General features: G+C 47.1%; 1 protein-coding gene across 2 annotated transcripts in view; it reads left to right on the top strand.

Moving 5' to 3' along the window:
• The first annotated feature begins 1640 nt into the window (after positions 1–1640).
• The window catches only part of LOC147628395 (uncharacterized), a 47157-nt gene continuing 24181 nt past the window's right edge, over positions 1641–24616 (top strand). Inside the window, exons 1-6 of one of the 2 annotated variants that reach the window (XM_086813509.1) lie at positions 1641–3527; positions 17747–18000; positions 18135–18261; positions 18406–18679; positions 19262–19394; positions 19492–19567. In XM_086813509.1, coding sequence (XP_086669635.1) covers positions 1784–3527; positions 17747–18000; positions 18135–18261; positions 18406–18679; positions 19262–19394; positions 19492–19512 — 2553 coding nt within the window. In that variant the 5' untranslated portion in view covers positions 1641–1783 and the 3' untranslated portion in view covers positions 19513–19567. The remainder of the gene's footprint in view (positions 3528–17746; positions 18001–18134; positions 18262–18405; positions 18680–19261; positions 19395–19491; positions 19568–24616) is intronic. The other variant, XM_086813511.1, reaches the window with a different exon arrangement.

Raw genomic sequence — 24616 nt, 5'->3', positions numbered from 1 at the left:
CATAGAAATAACATGAGGGTGGAGAATGCTTTTCCAAAATGTCCACCCATAGGTGTACTACCTCTGTGGTCCAATGTTGAGTCGATGAAGATGTTACTCTAGCAAATCTCTCCCAAAAGCCTTTGTGAAAATGTCTACACAATTCTTTGTTACCGAGCCTATTATCGAGTAGTAGACAAGATCCACCTCTCCATGCGTAATAATCTCACACAAAAAATGATATTATATCTCAATGTGCTTTGTGCGAGCATGAAACAAAAGGTTCATACAACTCTGATTGTCACACACAGCAACATTGTTGCCCCCTTTTGTTTAGCAAAGCCCATGCCTCCTAAGATCCTCCTCAACCAGACTACTTCACAAGCATGTTGCCTTCTTGTATTAAGCCTCTGTAGAAGAAAGTGCTGCTGTAGGCTTCTTCTTGCTAATCCAGGATGAGATTCCAGACCTAGTAAGAAAACAGTAACCAAAAATAGGTTTCTTGCTATCATAATCTCCTATCCAATCTGAGTCACAAATCCGATCAAGGAATTGCCTGATTTGTAAGTGATGTCATACCCAATGGTACCTTTGATGTATTTTAACACCTGCATCCTAGCCTTCTAAGGGTTCTTTTAGGGCTGATTTAAGAACCTGATAAGAACATTAAATGCAAAGTTGTTGTCATGCCATGTATTGCGTAGAAAGATCAAACTCCCCGACCAACTTTTTGTACTCCTTTATATCAACAAGTGGAGAAGCATCTTCCACAAACAGTTTCGCATTAACCTCCATGGGTGTAAGCACTGATTTGAACTCAGCCATGCCACATGCCTTCATACTTTTGCTTAGAATTTCTCCTGCATACTTTTGTTGAGGAATGCAGATTCCATTGACTCTTGCCAAACCTCAATCCCCAAACAAAAATACATAAGCCCAAGGTTTGTCATGGCATAGGGCATATCATCTAATTGCTTGGACTTGCAAATCTTTCTTGTCCAAAAAACGATCACTCATCTACCATGAATATGGATTTCTATAAGTCCTTTTAAATGCATCACCATATTTGCTTTGCAGTATCTTCTTGCCTAATGAAATGTAGTCATACTCCCAAACCTTAACATGAGGCAAATGATGTGAATGAAGATAAGGGGAGATAAACCAACTCAATACTATATACTTTGATGATGCTTAGGGGCATTGCTAGGCAACATTATCCAGTCAATTTGCTAGGAGTCAGCAAGTGAGAAGTCACATTAACCTGTCCTTTGCTCAAGGTGAGGGGAAGAGAGAGAGAGAGTAACAAAGTAATATTAATGTATGAAAGACCCCAAAGGTCAACGAGACAAAAAGTGATACATTGGTACCATGGGGAGAGAGAGAGAGAGAGAGAGAGAGAGAGAGAGAGAGAGACTAAAAGAAGAAATATGATACACAGGCCTCGGGAAGAATAAATCAGGGAAAGCATGCAATGTCCTTTAGTGTATTATAAACCGTCCATTAGTTTATTTTTCACGGCTCAATTTGGAAAAAAACTGATTAAACCTTGAAATTAACAGTGAAGATTTTGAGATTTTAGTTAGTTTTTAATCTAACATTATGGAGGTAGTTCGATTTTTTTTCTAACATTGGGGAGAGCAACTATAATATTTCACAATTTCAAACTTGAAACCAGGTCGTGTAGATGAAGGTCCACCACATCCGTGTGCTGGAGTGCCGTGTGACGAAACTCAATTTTGTAAAGAAAGAGTTTTGACCCCAGAATGTGCAGCTGCCCGATATCGACTCAGAGAGCTTCTCTGCGATGTCGTCTATCTGGCCAGACCATATCAGAAACATTCCCGAGACTTGTGGCCAGCTATGCCAACGGATTCAAGGCAGACTCGAATGCAATTCGTTGCTAATTTTGCATCGCAGCAAGTGGCGATGCCTTGCAAGGTCTTACTCAGTGGTGCTAGATGCAGTCATACGGCAAGTAGAACACGCTTGCTCCATGTTGGGGTCATCTGAGCAGGAGACCTTATCTCACAAGCTAAGTGGGCCTTTGGAGGCTCTCTATCACGTGATGCAAGAAGGGGAAAGATGTCTGGACGACTGCATCAGAGGAAGCTCAGACAACCATATGTGGCTGGTAGACAAGGCCCTCAAGCTAGGGATAAGCACGGATGTTGTGGACCTTCATCTGCACGACCTGGTTTGGTGCTATTATGTGGTTGAGCAGGCCTTGAGGGGTGCACATCTTGACAGCATGGATTTGATGCAGGAGATGAGAAGGATCGGCGAGATTTGGGCAGCTGAAGGTGCGGGCGAAGACTTAAGCTCTGCTCTGGAGTATTTGGCTAGTGTGAAGGTAGAGGAAGGAGGAGACATGTCATGCCTTGCTGATATCATTTCGCAGAAACTGTCCCACGCCTCAGATCTGGAAGGTGTGGCAAGTGATGGTTTGCCAGCATACCTTTGGGTAGATCCAGAGGAGTTGAAAACAAAGTACAACGCTATTGGCACGGGTGGCTTTGGCACAGTCCATGAGACCAATTGGCTGGGGGGTCGCTTTGCAGTCAAAGAATTCTTCTATGTGGAAGATGACATAGAGTTTGGGAGGGAAGCGGTCATTCAGGCCAGGTTGCGGCACCCCAATGGAATACACCTTGTGTGCTGCACAAAGAACCCGGCTCTCAAGAAGTGTAGTTTAGTGATGGAACTGATGCATCAAGACCTTCGGGTTCTGATGATGGACAGAATGGGGAAAGGGTTGAATCCTCCCTTCCCTCTCCTGGTTGCAGTGGACTTCATGCTCCAGATCGCCAAGGGCATGGAGTACCTGCACAGCCTCGGCATCATTCACCGAGATCTGAAATCTTTCAACATTCTGGTAAGCTTTCCATCACATTCTGGCCAATCGAATCCATACCTTACCATGATGGGTGGTCTACACGCACATCTTAAAATTGCAGACTTTGGAATGTCCAAAGCCAAGCAAGCCAGCTCAAAGTACACCACAAGACAGACAGGCACAACTGCATGGAGAGCTCCTGAGGTTTTCGAGACCAGCCCTGAGGACGAGGTGGAAGGTGATCCCAAGGCAAAATATACGAAGAAGGCCGATGTCTACAGCTTTGGATTGGTTTGTTATGAAATATTGACAGGAAAGTTTCCCTTTGAAAGAAGCAATATCTGCAGGAGAGTGAGGGGAGGTGAGAGACCCAAGCTACCCCACCACTGTCCGCTTGCACTGGCAAGCTACATTGAGAAATGCTGGGATGGGGAGCCCTCGGTAAGACCGACCTTCCAACAAATCTGCAGAATGCTCCGATATTTCAAGGCCTCTATTCTTCTTCTAGGTGATCATCATGACCGTCATGGCAAAGCACAATGGTTATCACGCACTCTCTCCAGTGGCATGCTGACCCGCATGGAAGAAATGATCAAGCTGTCCTCTAAAGAGCCAGGTGTTTTTCTCGATCCCCACCCATTGAAGATACCTTTGGAGATGTACTGCTGCAGAATAGTGTTACAAGAAGGAGATGAAGCTGGAAGCAAACAACTAGGTAGCTTTACTGATCATATGTGTGTTGGTGTGCATGTTCGTCCAATTGCAAAGTCAGCATCTCTCGTTTTGAACTGTCAAATAATTCTGAAGCTTTTATTGTGATGAAGCGCTCACTTGTTTTTGCTCTGCGTATTGTCCGCATGGCAAGCAGAGTTGAGTTGGGGTCGGCAACGAGGAAATTCTATAAAGGCATCGGTGGGGGCTAGTCTACCTGGAAAAGGAAAAGGAAAGGAGGGCGGAAGGTGAATAGAAGCAAGCAGAGGGGAGGAAGGGAGGGAATGAAAGGTGGGCTGCAGAGGGGAGGAAAGGGGGGGGGAGGTGGGCTGCATGGGTGAAGGAGAGCAGAAAGGCGGGTGCACAGCAGAGGGGGCAGGAGATGCTTGGCCATGGTAAGGGGTCAGGAAGGGGGAAGCAAAAGAAAGGGACGGGGCAGTGGGGCAGAGGAGTCGCAAGGCTGGTGCGTGGGATGGGAGGGCAGGGCTAGCGGCATACGCAGGGAGAGGGGCCGGCTGCCTGGTCAGGCTCCGATCATTTCGAAGGTCTTCACAACTTAACAATTAGGGGGTCACCCCGCTATCCATCTCATAGTAGAGATAACCTTAGAAAGCATATCCTGCTTTAGCACTGATAACCTTAGAAAGCCCACACTTCTACGACGGAGCGGGCATCTGGCTAACATGCCTATCACTTTGTCCATGGGGTGCATGCCATTGCCACAGATTTCTACAGAGGATTGCTTTCAGCTGGTCCCTTCTCCTCCTAGTTTGAGCGAGTGAGACAGAGAGTTTGGCAGCACACACGTAAGTTGGTCTCCCCAGGCTTACAGGGTTTATTGAGCTAGCCCTTCTCGAATGAAAAGCTAAGAGAGGCTCTTCGGGCCCTGCCTCGCTGGCATGTTCCCTGGAGCGGACGGCTTGCCGGTTTCCCTCTTCCTTCATCACTGTGATGATTGATCTCATGGTCCGCCTTCAACGAGATCATGGTCACTAGCCACATGTTGGAGTGGCTCTCGAAGGGGCACATTCATCTGATTCCCAAGGATGGAGGCGATCGCTTGGAGGTATGATAGTGGTGACCCATCACCCTTCTTGGCAGCGCCTACAAAATCCTCGCGCCAATGCCATCAACCACTGCCTTCAGCCTTATCTTCCAGATTTGATCCATGGCCCCACCCCACCTTCAAGATGGATCAAGAAGGATTCCGTTGTCTACTGATGAATACCTAAGCCAAGGGGATTAGTGCGCAGAAGACTCTCCATGAGGTGATGGGAAGTTGTACAAGAAAGATCTTGCATTAGTTTTTCTCACAGCCTGAGCCCCCTTGGATCCTTGTCAATATGTGAGAAGCTCAAGGCTTCTATGAGGGAAACCCTTCCGTCTAGGCCCTAAAAACCTTGTTGTTTAGTCGAGCTCGAGCTCAAGCTGGAGCTCCCCCCCGTTGCCCTGTTTTGCCCTAGCCGCCCGGTCCCTTCCGCCTTCGCTGCGGTCCCCCCCGCCCTGGTGCTCACTTCCCCCCCCTTTTCTGCTTGCTGACCGCCTGTGCCTCTCTTTCTCTCGTGCCCAACTGTCGCCTCCCCAGCCCCCACCTTTGCCCTGCCCTAATTTGCGCCGCCTCTCTTGGCTTTCCTCCTCCTGTTGCCTGCCCCCTTGCTCTCTGCCCGGCTGTCCTCGGCTCTTGTGTGCTTTTGCCTGCGCCACCCCCCCCCCCTCGGGTTCTTCCACCCCTTCATATCTACATTGCCTTCCTAGACTTAGTGTCTCACGCCATTTCCCTCCCTAGTCTGCGGGGGTCCTAATTTTGTAGAGACTTGAGTACTCTAGCCTCCGAGGCCATTGTTTCATCTGTCGCCAAATGGGACACCTCGCTAGAGTTCGCCCTTGTCGGCAGTCCAGGAGGCCGCCTCTAGTTCCCCCCCTCCCTCCCAAGTTTAAACCGTTTGGCCGGAAATAGGTCTCCATGTACCAGAGCACCAGGCCCGTCTAAGACCAAGGCAAGAGAGTGGCAAACCGTTGGCCCGAGGCGGAACCACCGGACGTCAAGAGAGCCGAGCGGTGTTAGTAGGCGTGTTAGCAGGTTGGCAAGATTTAGGAGGATACGGTTGTGTTAGAGAACCGTTTTGAGCATCTATCTCAACAGCCCCCCGACGGTGGTGGGCTCCCCTTAGTTCCCTCGAGGAACCCACTCTTGGTCCCCCCTCCTAGAGATCGTTACCTTGTGGGACCCCCCTCCAGGTTTTCAGCCTCCCATGGGGATCATTGACCGCTCCAAAGCTTGCAGCGGGCCCGCTCGCAGCGCCCCCCCCCCCCCCCCCCCCGCGCACAGCCTCTCTAGAGCACTCCCATTGCCCTCCGGTTGCGCCAGATACGGAGCAGCTAGCTGGCCAGCTTTTTTCGTCGGTTTATTCACCATTTTTTGGCTGGTAGAGATGACCATTGCTGCCTCTTTGGTCCAGGCTCTCGCTCCCGAGTCGCCAAGTGCTCCCCCAGGGTGTTGGGACAGCCAATTGATGGGAGAAGGAACAGAATTAGGGTTAGAGTTCATTCATGGGAGACATACACAGAGAAGCAAGGGAGAGAGAGAGAGAGTTGTGGGGATAAGTCAACTCACCAAAAGCATGAGTGTGTGACTCCCCTATCACACATGTATATTGCACTAGTACACATAGTGCACTTAGTACATTAAAAGTACTAAGTGTACTATGTACTATAACTTATGGGCTTGTACACACTATAAGGGTGGGCATAACGCCTTTACCCCAACAACCTCCCACTTAAAGGCAAAGTGCCCTTAAGTAAAGGAAAAGAAAAAATCAGCATGTACATGATAATATACAAGGCCATATCAAGGCTGAAAATGGCCTCATCCAATGCCCATCAAGTGTCTGCAATGAGCAAACCGCTCCGAAGGCAAACTCTTCGTCAACAGATCAGCCGGGTTGTCATCCGTATGAATCTTAACAAGCTGAATTTGCTTGTTCTCTATCACCTCTCTGATGAAGTGATACTTCACATCCACATGCTTCGTCTTTGCATGAAAAACAGGGTTCTTTGCCAACTGAATGGCACTCTGACTGTCACAATGCAACAATGGAATATCCCCTGTATAACCCAAATCAACCACTAACCGAGATAGCCATAATGCCTCCTTGCAAGCCTCTGTGGCTGCAATATACTCGGCCTCTGTAGTAGATAAGGCAATGCACTTCTGCATCCTGGAAATCCATGACACAGCACCTCCTGTGAATGTAAACACATAACCGGTAGTAGACTTCCGGTTATCTGGATGACCGGCATAATCCGAATCCGTGTAACCATGCACTAATGCATCCTGTTTGCCAAAGCAAATGCACAAATCCTGTGTGCCCTTCAGGTATCTCATGACACCTTTCACTGCTTCCCAATGCTTCTTGCCAGGGTTGGCCATGTATCTAGAAACCACTCCCACTGCAAATGCAATGTCCGGCCTAGTAGCAACCATGGCATACATGAGACTGCCACAAGCTGAAGCATACGGAATCTTGGCCATATCAGCCCTGTCACTATCCGACTGTGGGCTGTCCATAGCACTGAGTTTCACATATGGAGGCAAAGGAGTACTAGCTTTCTTCCCCCCGTCCATATTGAACCTCTGCAAGACTTTGCCAATGTATTCCTTCTGAGACAAATACAACACATGCTGATTTCTGTCCCGAAGTATCCGCATACCCAAGATGTGATTTGCATCACCCAAATCCTTCATATCAAAGGTTTCATGCAGCCTCTTCTTCAAAGCATCCATCTCTTTACGAGATTTCCCGGCAATCAACATATCATCAACATACAAAATGAGAATCAAGAGACTGCCATCCAAAGCTTTCTTGGTGTACAAGCAGTGATCTATGTCACTTCTCCTGAATTTCTGAGTTTTCATGAATGTATCAAATTTATGATACCATTCTCTTGGTGCCTGTTTGAGCCCATAAAGACTCTTTTTCAGCTTGCATACAAGCTTCTCTTTTCCACTTACTGCATAACCCTCTGGCTGCTGCATATATATCTCCTCATGGAGATCACCGTGAAGAAAAGCAGTCTTCACATCCATCTGAATCAAGTCCAGATCATCATGCGCAACCAAAGCCAACACAGCTCTAAGTGTGGTCATTTTGACCACTGGAGAGAAGATCTCATCAAAATCCACACCATATTCCTGCTTGAAGCCCTTAGCCACTAACCTGGCTTTGTATCTTGGCTTTGCATCTGGTGCAACTTTGAGCCTGTAAACCCACTTGCATGGCAAAACCTTCTTGCCTGCACGCAAATGCACCAACTTCCATGTTTCATTTTTATGCAGAGAATCCATCTCTGACTTCATGGCACGCTCCCATAGAGCTTTGTCTGCCCTCTGTAAAGCCTCTTTATAACATGAGGGCTCCCCACAGTCAGTGAGCATCAAGTAGTCAACCCCTGGAACAAACCTGTCAGGGACTCTGGAGGGTCTAGTGGACCTCCGTACCCAATGACCATCATTTGCAGGTTGCTGTCCAGCCTGCATATCACCCATTGGTGGCTCCTGTTCCATGCCATAAGGCTGAAAAATCATGCCCGGTATCTCCTCTAACTGTGGTATATCCATAGGGATATCTTCTGCCATCTCTGGCTGTCCATTTGGACCATTTTCAGCACCATTTAAGGGCTGGTTTTCCTGCTGTAATGGCTGATTTACAGCCCTTTGTTGTTGTCCATGATGTCCATCATCATCAAAGATGACTCTGCCAGGCTCCTGTTGCCTTGCAGGCTCTTTATACATGCATGTTTCATCAAAAATGACATCATTGCTGCGTATAATCTTTCTATTCATGGGATCCCAAAGTCTATACCCCATTTCACCTCTGTCACCATATCCTAGGAATATGCATTTATGAGACTTAGGATCAAGTTTGGTGCGCATTTCCCTGCGTATGTGCACGTACGCAACGCAACCAAACACTCTCAAGTGCTTGTATGACGGAGGCTTCCCTGTCCATACTTCTTCTGGCACTTTCCCACCAAGCCTCGTGTTAGGTGACCTGTTTATAAGGTGAACGGCTGTCATAACAGCTTCAGCCCAAAAACCATGAGGTAATGCAGCATGTGACAACATAGAACGGACCTTCTCCTGTATGGTCCTGTTCATCCTCTCTGCTGTCCCGTTTTGTGGAGGATCATAAGGAGTAGAGAGCTCCCTCTTGATGCCTTTAGCATCACAAAAGTCCTGAAACTGTTTGGACGTATACTCTCCACCATTGTCGGAACGCAAAGCCTTCAGTGTTTTGCCAGTTTGATTCTCAACATGAGCAACAAACTTCTGAAACACTGAGAATGTATCACTCTTCAAACGAAGAGGATAAACCCACACCTTGCGTGTGGCATCATCTATAAAAGACACAAAGTATTTTGCCCCTCCCAAAGAAAACTGAGGCATCTCACATACATCTGTATGCACAAGCTCTAACTGAGCATCTTTCTGTCCAAGAGCTTTCTTGTGGGGGCACTGTAGTTGCCTACCATATATACAATGCTCACAAAACTGAAAACTTGAAAACTTTAGAGAAGGCAAGTAACCCAAACGAGACAATTGCTCCATTCCCTTGACACTCATGTGTCCCAACCGGCTATGCCACATAGAGATTTCCGGCAGCTCGGTTGCATTTACATTAGCATGGTGACAAACACCTGCATGCATGAAATAAAGAGTGTCCACCTTAGAGCCTCTGGCAACAACCAGTGAGCCCTTACTAATCTTCCACTTTCCACTACCAAATGTGGTAACATAATCAGCATCATCAAGCTGTCCAGTAGAAAGCAGATTCTTCTTGATCTCAGGCACATGCCTGACATCATGGAGCATAAGCTGTGAGCCATCTGAAAATACAAGCCTCACATCACCTCTGCCAAGTATTTTGCATGCATGGTTATCACCCAAATAAACAACTCCTTCATTGCCAGCAGTGTACCTGACAAACAAGTCTCTGCAACCTGTGACATGAAAGGAGGCACCTGAATCAATGATCCATGAGTGCATACCATGACCACCTGTAAGAAGTGAATGGGCATCAAGTGAAGACGTAAAGAGGACCTCATCCTCACTGCCACCTGCATGTGACACATTGATTTCTTCGATCTTGACTCCACTTTTGCCCTTTGGCTTTACATCTTTGGCTTCATCTTTCTCTTTGTCTTTGCCTTTTCCCTTTTCTTTTTGATCATTTTTCCATTTGTAGCATTGCTTTTTAATGTGTCCCTTTTTGCCACAATAATGGCATTCCAAATCCTTTTTGGAGCGAGACTTGCTCCTTCCCCGTTCTTGGCTTTTCCCCCTTTGCTGGGATCTCCCACGTGCATTCATTGCATTGGACTTGCCAACAGAGTTGTTTTTCCTGTTCATCTCTTCTTGAAGAAGAGCACCCTCAACATCTGCATATGACAGCATAGCATTCGAATTGCTAGTGGCTGTCCTGAATGTGTCCCAACTCTCTGGCAAAGTGCATAACAGAAAAGTGGCTTTGAACTCATCATCCATTGCCAACTTTTGATTAATGACCTGGCTGACAATACCATTAAACTCATTGAGATGGGCTGTCATAGATGCCCCTTCCTTCATCTGAAGGCCTATGAGTTTCTTCAACCAATACACTTTGCTTGAGGCACTTTGTTGGGCATACAAGTCCTGCAATCTCTGCCACATTCCCCAAGCTGTCTTCTCTTCACGAATGCTGAAAAGTAATGAGTCTGACACAGACAACATGATAGTAGATCTTGCCAGCTCATCCATATCTTCCCACTCTTCAACAGTAAGAGAAGCGGGCATTACACCCCTTTCTTTGATAGGCTTGTGCTGCTTTTTCTGGAGCAACACATTGTAGCACTGGGTTTGCCAAATATCATAATTCTGCGAGCCTTCAAGCTTCTTGATGTGAAGCAATGAAGAGCTCTCACCTGTGGTTGCCATAGCAATATGCAACCTTTAATGCCTGACTCCCTGCAAATGTGCAAACACTGCACCCAAGATGTGCAAACACTGCACCCAAAGCACACAAAGTGCTTACAAATGTTCTCCCAAGCTTTATCTCCCACTGCGGAAGCAAGAATGCAACTTTTCTCCCACTTTTTGTGATGAAAACACCAAAATCTGGTTGCTGCAGATTTTGGACAGCACCTTAAATGTGCTCTTTTGCCCTTCCAAATTACTGTACAATAGTACCAAGTGCTTACAAATGATGTACCAAACCTGTACCGGCAATTTCAGCAGCTGAAATTGAATCTTTTGGTCACTCAAAACAGTGTACAGCCATGCCAAAACATGCACAAAGCTGTGCCAAATCTGTACCAGCAGGTACAATAGCAATAAATGCTCTCCTGGCTGTCCAAATGAGTGAAAATCAGACTTTTACAGTCCTGTACACTGCATAAAACAGTCCCGAACAGAAATTGGGCAAAAGCCCCTTGACTGCAAGCTGATTTTTGAGGATTCAAGGCATAAAAGTCTTGCCTGCTGCTTTGCCAAGCTCAACAAGCATACAAACTTGAAAAGCCCCTTGATTTGAGATCAATTTCTGATCATACATGGTACATTGACGCACATGAAGGCATCCAGAGTGTTCACGATGCTTCCCCCTGGCCACATATACATCCAATACATGAAAGCCCCTTGATTTACAGGCACATTGAGTGCTTGTAAGGCATCAGCACATTATCCACAGCATCAAATGCGATTGCCTGCATGCAAATCAACCAAATCGGCACAAAAGCCCCTTGATTTGCACTGCAATTTGCTGCAATTTGCTGCAATTTTGCCCAAATGTGCGATTTTTCACATCATACAGCATGTATGAGTGCTTAATTGCACAATTACATCAAAAGCCCCAAATTTCGACATCCAATTTCCTGCAAATTGATCCTGATTGTGACCAATTTCCTGCAAATTTATCCTGATTGTGACCAATGTCACCCAATTTTGCCAATTTTGCTCAAAAATTGAGCAATTGGGCACCTGTACCTGCTCAATTGATTAAATTGATAAGAAATTCGCAAAAAATTAGAGGCAAATACCTCTGAAATTTCTGATTTTTTCTGATTTGCAGGTTGATTTCTGTTGCAGGAGAGGAGGAGGTTGATGCTGTGCAGAAAGGGGATGATGAAGCTGCTGTAGCTGATGTACGGTTGGCTGCCTGCTATGAAGCTCTCATCTTCAGCATTACTGTGCTGCGTGTATACAACTCTGAGAGAAGGTGACGTGAAGGGGCGTCTGCTGCTCAGCGCTGACAGTTGGCATTTACGTGTTATGGGTGAGCGTGGAACACACGCGGGCTACAGCCGGGCAGAAAACCCAACTCGTCACCGGCGTCGCCTTCGCCTGCACTTCGCAGCCTTCGCTTACTTGTCTAACGCCTTTTCGCTTAGTAGCCTTCGACGCCTCTGACTATTAGCGCTACGGTGAATTCCTTGCGCAGAAGCCTTCACCGTGCTGTCGCCGACTCACCTTCGCTCCACGTCAGTTCGCTGCTCCACGCTCGACGGTTGCTACTAGCCTTCGCCTGCGTGCCTTCGCTCGCTATGTGGACTAGCTTCGCTTAGTAGCGCTACGGGTGTTTTTGACGAGCACCCGCCTGGGTATGCGCCTGTTGGGTAGCGTAGGCTACCTGCTGCGCTACGGTGAGGCTTCCGTTTTCTACTTTGCTGCGATGCCTGTAAGCTGGTCGCTTGAGTGCTTTGCTCACGCACCACAGCTAAACCTGCTGGATTCCCAAATGCAAAGACTGGCTGTTGGCCACGACCAATTGAATGGAGAGTCAAGCTGATTGCTACTGCACAGAGATTCGAAGGGCACCGGCTCTGATACCAGTTGATGGGAGAAGGAACAGAATTAGGGTTAGAGTTCATTCATGGGAGACATACACAGAGAAGCAAGGGAGAGAGAGAGAGAGTTGTGGGGATAAGTCAACTCACCAAAAGCATGAGTGTGTGACTCCCCTATCACACATGTATATTGCACTAGTACACATAGTGCACTTAGTACATTAAAAGTACTAAGTGTACTATGTACTATAACTTATGGGCTTGTACACACTATAAGGGTGGGCATAACGCCTTTACCCCAACACCAATCGACTACAGTTTTTTTCGGTGCCTCCCCGTTGATGGAGCTAGCATAATCGAGGAGAAGGTGGCTCCCATCCACATTTGTGTCGTGTTATACCACCCCAAGCCGTCCACCCTAGAGAGTGGAGTGATGTTTTTCTCCTTCCCACTGAGTTTAGCAGAGGGGACGGACTGGAGCAAGGATTTAGTGTCCACCGCTATATAGGGGCAAGCCATAGAACTTTCGCATCATCTGCACGACTTGTGCATCACTGATGTGCTTACTCACCTCTAGCCTTTTGCTCGGATGGAGTTGGACGGCTCTGGCCTTAGGGATCGGGCAAGGAAGATGGTGTCCTCTAGCTTGGAGGTGCTGCTTTTTGTGTTTCTTTATGTTTCACTCGCAGTACCACTTTCCCCCTCCTATAGATACCTTCATTGTGACAGATGGAGTGTAGAGTATGCATACTCTAGGGCTCGATACAGCGTGGATCGACATGGAGGCCACGATACGTGTCCATCTGGCGTTGCTTTGTCCCAGAACCGATAGTTACTACTCTCCATCGAAACCCACGCCCAAGTCTCTTTGAGTGGAGGGCAGTTCTAATAGTTTTGCTTCCCACCACTCTTAGCTATGCGAATTGTGTCATGGAACATCCAAGGGTTGGGGGGCCCACAATGCTTCTAGAGGTGGTGTCCTTAGAGAGGAGCTCCACAGAGCAATAGTGGTGGACCCATTGACATTCTCTGCTTACAGGAGCACCAACTTTTAGAGGGATGGACCCACCACGGCGGGAAGATCTTGCAAGGTAGGAGTCACACCTTCTGGTCCCACTCTTTTGGCCCCTCCGAGACACAAGGTGGAGTATGCATTTCCGTTAGTGAGCAACTTTTGCCGGTAGTGGTTGACTTGACACCTTTGTCATGGGACGGGCACATTGGGTGACCATTAGGATAGGAGAGGACTGTGTAGGGTTCTTGAACGTCTACGCGTCGAACACGGCAGCAGGCAGAGCCACCTTTTGTAGTAGAGTCCGTCAGTACTGCGGGCAGATTTCTCGTGTATGGGTGGGGACTTTAACATGGTAGAGTTGACCGATGACAGACTCGGAGGTGGCATGGCTACTGTATCTAGGTATAGAGTACTCGGCATGGGAGGAGTTGATTTTGGCTCTCAGGGGACACGATCCTTGGTATCTTCTAGTGTTTGGGCGTAGTCTTGGGAGTCTGTGTTTCTTCAAATCTCCAGATTTGACAGGAGGAATACCGCCCCTAACTTATCTAGGCCCGATCGGTTCTATGTTGACGATTGGGCTTGTGGGCGTGGTGGCATGATTGGTATTTTGGTTGGCGCTACTTTTTCCAACCACTCACTTTTTATTCTCTCCTTGGATGACCCCTCGAGGTAGGACAAACAGGTGAGTACCCGGATTCCAGATGCCTCATTCAGGACCCAAAGATCTACAACAAGATAGAGAGGATTTGGGAGAGGTTTGATTTTCACTCAAGAGCAACTGCAAGAGCCTTGGATGCAGGCCTTGGCAAGATTAGCAGTGTTTTACACAGGAGGTAGCGTAGAGCAGATTGGCTGGCCTCTGAGAGTAGGAGAGGAGTATTCGTAGGGGTCTTGCCTCTCTATAGTGGCTTCAGAAGAGTGCACCAGATAGCCCGTGGATTGAGAGTCAGCTGGTTGCCGCTCGTACAGTGCTCAGATCCATAGACGAGCGGTGGGTGGAGTATGGATACCATGCCAGAGCCTCTTGTGGGAGATAGGATCACATGAGAGAAAGAAAGAAAGATATATTAAGCGTCTACTAAAGACCCAATGGGCCTATGAGACCAAAGTGATACAATAGTGTCCATGGCATATCTCATCATGGAATGGAAAATAAAACAGAAAGAAATCATAAACATAGCTATCTCATTAGGGTGATACAAAACTGTCCATCGAAACTCATCATGGAATACTAAGAACATAAAAACATGGGAGCAACATCAGCTCCGAGTAGATGGTATACCACTCTCCAAAATATCAAGCATGGGGCTGATGAGTATGGCCAAGAGGTCTCCCTTAGCTATGTCACGTGGAAAGGTAGCTCGATGGCGGTGGAGCATGTCTTGGATCTGGAGCTGATGAGGTGATCGTGGCCAACGGGGGGGTCGAGGGCGTCGGGCATGCTGGAGTGCAGAGGCTCGGTCCGAGGTAACTCCTCTTGGTCGAGGTAGGTTCAGAGCAGCTCGTGGAGAGTCCACAAGATCCACTATGTCGGTGTCCTCCACCTCTTGGGTTCGGAAGAAACTGGTGATGGTTGGCTGGCGAGGGAGGGGGTGGGGTGGCTGGGGCCGAGGCTCTCTCAAGAAGGTGTCCCTGTGTCTGCAGAGCTCAAGCAGGAAGAGGCCCAGGCAACGCTGGTCCTGGAAGTCAATGATCTTGGAGAGTGGACCGAATCCCTCACGAAATAGACAGTGAAACCTCCCGCGGATCTCATAGTATATTGGGCAGCGGCATATGTAATGCTCCTCCGTCTCAACCTTTGTGTGGCATAGTCGGTAGATCCTCTCCTCTCTGAGAAAGAGAAAGAAAGAAAGAAAGAAAGCTGGCTGTATTAACGTCTACTAGAGGCCGAACTCGACCTATGAGCCAAATCAATGTACAATTGTCAATGTCTTCTGGATGTCGAGAGAGAGAGAGAGAGAGAGAGAGAGAGAGAGAGAGAGAGAGTATTTGTAGGGTTCTTGCCTCTCTACAGTGGCTTCAGGAGAGTGCACGAGATAGCCCGTGGATTGAGAGTCAGTTGGCTGTTGCCCGTACAGTGCTCAGATCCATAGAGGAGCGGTGGTGGAGTATAGATACTGTGCCAAAGCCTCTTTTTGGATGCAAGCGGGACATAGGGTCACATGAGATATCTTTGAGATTGTAGGCCCACAAAGACAGACAGAGGGTTTCGACAGGTTTCGAGCCCTGATTGATCCGCATTGTTATGGACCCCCCTGCAAGTGAGAGCCATCGCCACAGATTTCTTTAGTAGTCTTCACACCGGTGTCCCCATTTCCTCAAAGGTGCTGGATGCGCGTGAGCGAGTGTGGCGGCACACGACAGAGGTGGTCCCTCACGCTCTCAGGACTTTCCTCTTGACCCCCTTCTCATTTGAGGGAGTTGGCAGAGGCTACGACGGCATTACCTAGGGGTAAATGCCTAGGAGAGGACGGTCTTCCAACCTCCTTATTTTTGCGGCATTGGGATCTCTTGAAAGGTGGCCTCAGGGCTGCCTTCAATGAGATAATGGTTGTAGGGGCCATGCCGGAGAGGTTGTCGGAGGGTTTGATCCACTTGATTCCCAAGGAGGGTGGTGACAGATTGGAGATTCAACAGTGGAGAGACCCATCACCCTCCTAGGGATTGCCTACAAAATTTTGGCCAAGGCCACAGCCTGAGATTAGAGCCCTTTCTCCCTGACTTGATTCATAGTACACAGACCGGTTTCGTTCATGATCAGAGTATTCTGGACATCTTCACCTTCTGGGAGGCGATCACGTCAGCTAGGATGGGGCAGCAAAGGATCTGATTGTGCTCCTCCTTGATTTAGAAATTGGGGATTTGTGGAGGGGATGATGCGCATGATGGGTTTCCCGGAGAAGTGGGTCCGAGGTGTATCACTCGGCTTCTCATAACCAGGTTCTTATTCAGGGTGCTAGAGGTGACAGATCTCTGCTTTCATGCTCAGTCCGGTAGGGGTGCCCTCTAGTACCTTATCTCTTCTTGTTCGTTGCTGAGGCCATGAGCAGTTTCTCTCCGCTCAGGATACCGGACTCCATGGACTGCGTCTCTCCATCTGAGTGTAGGAGGAGCTTCTTGATTCCGAGTTCGTTGAGACGACACATCAGCATACCTATTAGGGGCCGAGGGGAACCTCCAGGGATTTGCCAAGGTGATTGAGAGTTTTTGTCGTGCATCCGGAGCAGAGATCATTTGGCACAAGTTGTGTGGATTTTGGGTTGGCTCATGGCCTGCCCTGACTTGGTGTCCGGTTGAGGCTTTTCGGTGGGTCCCGAGGGGCACTCCAGTTTGTTATTTTGGATGCTAGGTTGGCATTGACATCTCCCCTGAGCAGCAGCTCGCCCCCCCTCTTTCTCAACATTTGGAAGAAGCTGTTATACTAGAGTTCGGCCAGGCTTTCCCTAGCTGGCTGGGTAGTGGTGGGGGACCAGGTTTTTCTCTCCACCATGTTGTACACAACCTCCTGTTGGTCTTTCTCCTAGGCATGTGTTAGTCAGGTTTAGTGATTGATCCGGAACTTTCTGTGGGCTGGTAGTGATGGGAGACTGGCTAGGGCCAAGGTGGTCTGGAGTGATCATTCAGCCGTGACATAGAGGGGGCTTGGGCATCATCGACCCCTCCATTTAGAGCCAAACCTTATTGGGCAATTTGGTTGTTAGAGGTCTTCTTCCGGGTGGTGAGTCTTGGAAGGACTTTGTCCTGGCTAGGAGCTTTGCCCGCGCCCTGACCATGGGAGGCCCTTGGCCTTAGAGCACGAGATGAATTTTCACAGAGATGCAGTCACGTGGCTCCAGCCGAGCATTTTAGGACAGATTTGCATCTAGTCTTTTGCAAGACGTCTGGTAAGGGCTAGCAGAGCTCTAGCTTGTTGACCATTTCAAAAACTTAATAATTAAATTAGGGTCCAATGATGAGTCATACTTGGCTCCATGTTGATATTCTGGTCCTATGAGTCATATTTTGGCTCCCGTGGACGTTAATATGACATCTATCTATTTCTTAGAGTCAATATGGCTGTTTAAACAATTCAAGAAAATGCTCCCGGATGCTTGTATAGAAGAAAATTGTGCAGTCAATGTTCACTCTTAAAAGGTACCATGCCTAAAACTCTTGTGATCTTACTCTTTACTGAACTCGCAAGTATGGCCATGAGTTTTGTAACCTATTCTACGTGAAATATTTTTTCTTTAATCAATTGGAAATTTGGTTACAGTTTTGCAAGAAATGCTTTGATTTGTGTAGGGTGCACACTATTTTTACATAATGTAAAGAAAACGAATGGTAAACAAAACAAATTTTTACATGCTAGCTATAATGATACAGAGAATTTTTCTATGGCACAGATTATCCTGGTGCCCAAAAGGCTAATCCGGCAGTTCGGAACCCGGTTACACAAACTGTCCAGCCTATAGAAGCACCGGCTATATCATTGGATGAATTGAGAGAGGCGACTGAAAATTTTGGAGCAAATACTTTGATAGGTGAGGGTTCGTATGGACGGGTTTACTTGGCGAGGCTGAATGATGGCAGATCTGCAGCAGTTAAAAAACTTGACGTCAGCAATCAGCAGGAGCCTGATAACGAGTTTTTAGCTCAGGTAGGTTTTGCCTGTAGTCATGAGGTCATAAATGTTTTTTTTTGCTTGCTATATTATCTATTGGTGAAATGGTAAGACCATCACACTGAGACCTGTCCTATCACATTTGGTACACCAAACAATGAGCTGTACAGGCGTCGAGGGTTTCAAGGCTGAAGAATGAAAACGTCGTGGAGCTTATTGGATACTACGTTGATGGCAATCTGCGAGTATTGGCATATGAATTTGCAACGATGGGTTCTCTACATGATATCCTACACGGTAAAAAAATTGTTGACATTGTCCACACTGTGAGTTTCATTGATTAATTGTTCTCCTTTGCTAAGTATGGAGAATAATACTCTAAAGCTTGTACCAATTGTTCATAATATCAACTGACTTGGTGATATGTGCTGATTTATAAAGGCCGAAAAGGTGTCCAAGGTGCCCAGCCCGGTCCTGTCCTTGATTGGATGCAACGTGTGAAGATTGCAGTGGGAGCGGCAAGGGGCTTAGAATACTTGCATGAGAAAGTGCAGCCTCTCATAATCCATCGTGACATCAGATCTAGCAATGTTCTACTCTTTGATGACTACACTGCAAAAATTGCCGATTTTAATCTCTCAAATCAAGCACCTGACATGGCAGCCCGTCTCCATTCTACCCGTGTTCTTGCGACCTTTGATTGTCATGCTCCAGAGTAAGGGGTCAGAGCTTTCTTACTTAAATGCCTCGCTTGCAGTGCTTTTGACGTTCATAGATCACATATTTGTCTACATGTTTTTTGTCCTTTTTTTATGGAGATGATACTACTTTCTTTCCACTGGATTCTTTTGTGTGCTCGGTCACTTTAGCAATGGACCAATTAATGCATGGACAGTTAAAACTCCTGGGTCAAAAACCAAACAAAAATGTTATGCTTTAGATTATTTGCAATGATTGTAAGATGAAGACAAATGATAAATAAGGTTCACATGCAAGCCCCCAAAGGAACAAAGATTTAGGATTGGCTAGATAGGTTATCACTTGTAAGTGGGAGAAGGGAAATGGCGCTACCAGCTAGGGTTGTGTGAAAGAGAGTAAGTATATTGTGGAAAGACATCTAGTGCCATCTTGGCTCACATTGTGGGGTCTTCTGATTTTGTATATGAAAAAAGCAAGGATTTGGTTGGAAAGTGTCAAGACTTTGATTACAGATAGATGCCAGATCCATGCTCACAAGTGATCAAGGTGTGTTTGCATAAGTTCTCTTTTCTACAGGCTGACAAATCTTTACCTTCAGGTATGCGATGACAGGACAGTTGACACAGAAGAGTGATGTTTACAGTTTTGGAGTGGTTTTATTGGAGCTGCTCACAGGGAGAAAGCCAGTTGATCATACGCTACCACGTGGACAGCAAAGTCTGGTTATATGGGTGAGACATGCATTCCCAGCTAGTTCATAAATTAGCACTATTGGACAATCATTATAACTATTAGTGCTTTTTGAGAAGCGAGGATGTGTTAATGCAGGCAACTCCAAGACAAAGTTAAGCAGTGTGTGGATCCCAAGCTTAAGGCAGATTACCCAATCAAGGCAGTGGCCAAGGTGATTTACCTTCTTCAGTTTTCATTGATTTTTTGGACTGTAAATCTTGGTATCCTTTGGTCATGTAGTATGTTCTCCAAAACATGCACAGAGTGATTAGGGTTACTAACTTTTAATTGACTGATACTTAAACAGTCTTATGAACCCATCATTAGAGCCCATTTGGTATCAAAGCTATAAGTTGATTTTGCCTCGAGCAATAGTGTCCTGAATCCGATTTTTTGGTACATGCCCGTACACCCACGCCGCCATCCGTACAACAGACCGTACAGGTGCAAATAGTCTGTACAACCTCTTGTGTTGTGTCAGTAGTAGTAGTAAGGTGGCCTAGTCTTGTGCATGCATCTTGACTAGCAACCAACAACGTGCACAAATCAGCGCACACATCAATCCATGAAGGAATCTCAAGAAAGTAAAGTCGATTTGTGCCTTTTTCTAATTTATGTAAATCCTACTTAATCCAAGTAATTAGTCTTAATTACTTTTTTAATTTTCACAATTGAGAGTGCAAATCTAGCATTCAGGTGTTGCTATAGTATGCTAAAGCATTATTAATCAAAACCCCCTTGTTTGGAAATCCTAATTTTTGAAAATCCTATTTTTTTCTTGGCCTTTATCTGTAAGGGATTAGATAGTGGCATTGGAAGCTCTCCTTTGTTAAGACGTTCCAGATTTATACTATACCATGGCTACCCACATGTTCATTGAAAAATTAATGGAGAAATTTTCCACAGCTGGTAGACTAAGCTGAAGTTCAGTCTTATGAGGGAGGGCCTTTGGCCTTTCATTGAAGGGGAAGAGATGATGCTCGAGAATAAAGATGCAACTTAGAAAGCATGGAAGCTGAGACATCAAAGAGCCTTTGGCCTCATAGCCCTAGGACTCTTTTGATAATTTTATACACCATGTTGCTGATCTCCCAACCTCCAAAGAAGCATATGAAAAGTTGGACAAGCTTTTCGGGGCTCATGTAAGAAACTCTAAAGTTTCTTTGCAGATAGAGTTATATGGTCTTGTAAATGCAACCACGTGAGAGCTTTGATGCTCAAGTGAATAGGACGAAGTCCTTAATGAACCAGCTTGTAGGTCTTAAAGCTAATGTGGCCCTAGTAACAGTGCTCATAAAGTCAATGCCTGAAGAGCTTTACGGAAATCTCCTCACCACACTAAAGAACCTACTAAACCTTACCTTGGAAGGGGTCATAACCTCCTTCAAGGAAGAAGAAAGGAAGGTGCAAGAATAAAGCAGCGGAGGGAGACAACTTTTTCACAAAGAACTTCAAAGGTAAAAAGTGTTCTTTTTGTGGTAGGAACAATCATGCTGAGAAGGAATGCCATGCCAAGAATCCTTGCAAACATTGTGGGAAAAACAACCAATTCCTTTCACAAGAAAGCATAGGCCAATGTCACATAGGAAGAAGAAACTATAAAGGAGATGCAAACTTTGCAGGGTATGAACACTTACGGGGCTTTTAAAAGTCTACTACAAAGAAGATGGCTTGACTACCATCGACTCTACTCCAAGGTCAGAAAGAGACACAACTTCTAGTGAAACTATGTCATAAGCATAGATTAATCCAAACGAAGTGTGTACTAGGGTAACACTTGAGGGGGAGTGTTGGAAAACAAGCCTTATCCAAGTATAAAAGCATAAATGCTTGTGCACACACTCTTGTAAAAAAGAGTGGATAAAATCTAGAAAGTAACCACAAGGAAAAAGTTAAAGAGGCATCTGCCTCTTCTAGAACCAAGGAGGTGTTTTAGGGGAAAAGGTGGAGAGAACCATGGAAGCATCCACTCACACATAATCACAAATGGTAAGTTGTATTAGTAGCATGTATGGAGGCTATTTAAAGGCACTTTTCTCAATGGTAATTAAGAAAGAATTTGAATCATTTTGTGTCACGTGCACCCTACACTAGGGTACACAAATACACACTAGCATCATCATCAATGCAACATTTGTACGGAAGTAATACCTTTTTCTAGGAATATTTGTAGTACGTCGTGATCCCATTGTGAGCCCTCAGTCCAGGGACATTCAGGCACGAGCTATGTAGGCTAGTCTCCGAGCCATAGAGGCCAATCGGGAGTCAGTCCTGTTTACCCACTTGGAGAAGTCATCAGGTAGGTGCATGTAGTAGTCAGCCTTAGCCTCGGTCTTGCATTAGAAGCACATAACAACATATAAGCCAAAATGGCATGCCCATGGGCTAGCCTTTGGCTAGCCCATGGCTGATAAGTCTGTCACCAGCTTGGTCAAGGGCTGATTACAGATTTGACCAGTCGACATCAAGCAGGGGCAACATATCCTTGTCGGCTAGCAGAAGGGGCAGCCATAAGACAAGCAGCAGCTTGCCTTGGGGCTTTGTGCAGTTATCGAGCAAGCTGGCAGCTTTAAACATACAGGGGCGAGGATTTAAATAACATTTAATGCTATTTTGTTGCTTTTTTGTCCAAACAGGAATTGGCCGACATCTGTTGGCCGACTAGTTTCTCCTAGGACTATATAAACAGGCGCCTAAATTCAGCATCAATCATTCAGAAAATGCAGCAAGTCTTTAGCAAGACACAAGCAGAATTCAACAGTAAATCAGCAGATAAGCATCCTACTTTGTCCAGGCAAATATTGAAGCTCCTCTTTCATTCTCAACTAGCATATGTGCAGTCCTATAGCTATCTGGACTTGCATAAGTGGCCCGAAGAGTCTTCTGTCGTGCCTCAGATTGGTGGATACTCAGCTGACGTATGGTCTTCCTGGTCCTTGCGTTAGGGAGTATATCACTTGTTCTCAAGCATTGTACAACAGTTCTCCAAAGAATTAATACTCCTGCTTGCAGGGGGGCCGTTCAATGGGTAAAATACTGTGTCATCTACTTCTCTTCTCTTCTCTTCTCTCCTCTCTCTCTCTCCTCTCTCTCTCTCTCTCTCTCTCTCTCTCTCTCTCGACATCCCTCGCCTCTGCCCTCGCCGCCCCAGTTCGCCTCTGCCCTCGCCGCCCCTGTTCGCTGTTAATCTCTCTACTGTCGCCGCCCGTAACTGTTCGCTGCCCGCTTTTCGCCGCTTGCTTCACTTCGCGCCTCTGTGCGTAGCCGCCCTCTCTGTTCGCCACTGGCGGCGGCCAGTACTGCTGGCAATATGCTGGCCCGCCTCCCCCCTCCCTCTCCGCTAGGGTGTGCGCTCCCCTTTCCCCACCCACCCTTGCTCAGGCCCCCAAGGCAGCAACATAACTCCCTCTCTCTCCTCAATCTTGAGGAATGGCCCCGAGTCTCCAAGAGAAACTCGAGGCCCTCGAGACGGCAATGAAGGCACTAATCAAGGAGAATAAGAAGACATCCGATTCCAACCTCAATGAGGTGGAGAACAAACTACACCGGCACATCATGGCCCTCGAAGCACGGGTCACGGGCCTTGAACAAGAGAACACAGCACTCAAGGAGGAGGTGAGTGCATTGAAAGTGGAACTGGTATGCGTGAAGAACACCGAGAAGGAAGAAGGGGAGATCAATGAGAACACTCTCACGGCCATCAAAGAAGAGATCTCCAAGGAGATCACAAAGGACATGGAGGGAAAACTCGAAGCCAAGCAGTCAGGATGGGGTGAGGTGGTGAAGAAGAACATCCGCAAAGAAGTCAGGGACGACTGGAGCATGTTATGGTGGGGAGAGACATCATACTTCTGACAGAGACACATCAGAGCCCAGAGAGAGGGCTACCTCGAGTAGAGGGATTCCAGTGGGAGTCACCATACAGGAGGACCACATGCCAGGGTACCTCGAGAGGGTCGGGGGGAGTAGCAGTTCTATTCAGACGGGAGCTACAGGGGAGACTGAGAGTGGTAGCACAGGATCCAGAGGCCAGATACATGTGGATCAGCTTACAGCTCTCACAGGACAGGGTTATATACATAGCCCTATGTTACTTTCCTCCATCAGGATCCTCCTATGTCATTACAGAGGACATGCCACAGGAGGAGGAGACAGGAGCCTCGCCATACACTTGTCTGTCAGAGGAGATTATGCATTATTCTACACTAGGGGAAGTATTTCTTACGGATGACTTCAATGCCCACACACAGAGCTGACAGTGTGAGGTGTATGACTATGATGACATGGAGATCCTCCACCCTGTGGATCCAGAGGAGATAGGGGCTAGTCGGGCATCAGAGGACACTGGACCAGACAGAGGACATTATGGGGACCACTTACTAGAGTTGGGAGCCAGGCATCGTCTCGTTATTTATAACGGGATGCTACAGTGGCCGGGATCAGGAGGGCTGACATGCTTCCCACATGGGGGTCATACACGGACCGGAGACACGGTGGTGGACTACATTATGGGATCTTTGGAGGCATCACAGCTTGTCACCTCATTCTCCATCCCACCTCGTCCTATTGGGGCAGATCATACATACTTGGCATTTTCACTAGCCGGATCACCAGTATCACCAGCCCCCCACATACCGACGCCACACACTACCATCTACTTCACACATGACATGGCAGGCATATACACTGGCAGAGTAGAGGATGGGCTCCTACTCATGGATCCCTTGGCACCTATGGATACCATTATAGCCCAGTTGGCATCACTCCTACACACGGCTGCATTACAGAGCTTCCCACATCGTGTCCACTCAGGAGAGCTTGCGAGATCTGGGACTATGCCCTAGAACAGATGGTATGATGACGAGTGCAGAGCCCTATACTCATGGCTCCGCATACAGAGAGCCTTGGGAGCCATCACAGAGCAGGAGTCGAGGAGAGAGATGAGGAGACTTACTCGCCACAAAAGGTGGGCCTTCGCAGAGATACAGGAGCTAGAGATCTTTCATTTCTTCATGAGTAGAGATAGCCCTATCTCATGGCGGCATTTCAGAGAGCCCTGGACACCGACACCCATTGCATACCACGCCCCACAGTAGCCACCTGTACCTTAGCCACAGGAGCCTCGACCTACCACAACTAGCTTCTTTACCCACTCGATGGTAAAGAAAGCTATCCGCCGCCTACAGCATGGACGGGCCGCTGACCATATGGGCCTACAGGG

This window comes from Cibotium barometz, chromosome 19 (assembly GCF_041138505.1).
Source record: "Cibotium barometz isolate CiBa-2024 chromosome 19, ASM4113850v1, whole genome shotgun sequence".
NCBI lineage: Eukaryota > Viridiplantae > Streptophyta > Polypodiopsida > Cyatheales > Cibotiaceae > Cibotium > Cibotium barometz.
This window is presented reverse-complemented; position numbering and strand designations above follow the sequence as displayed.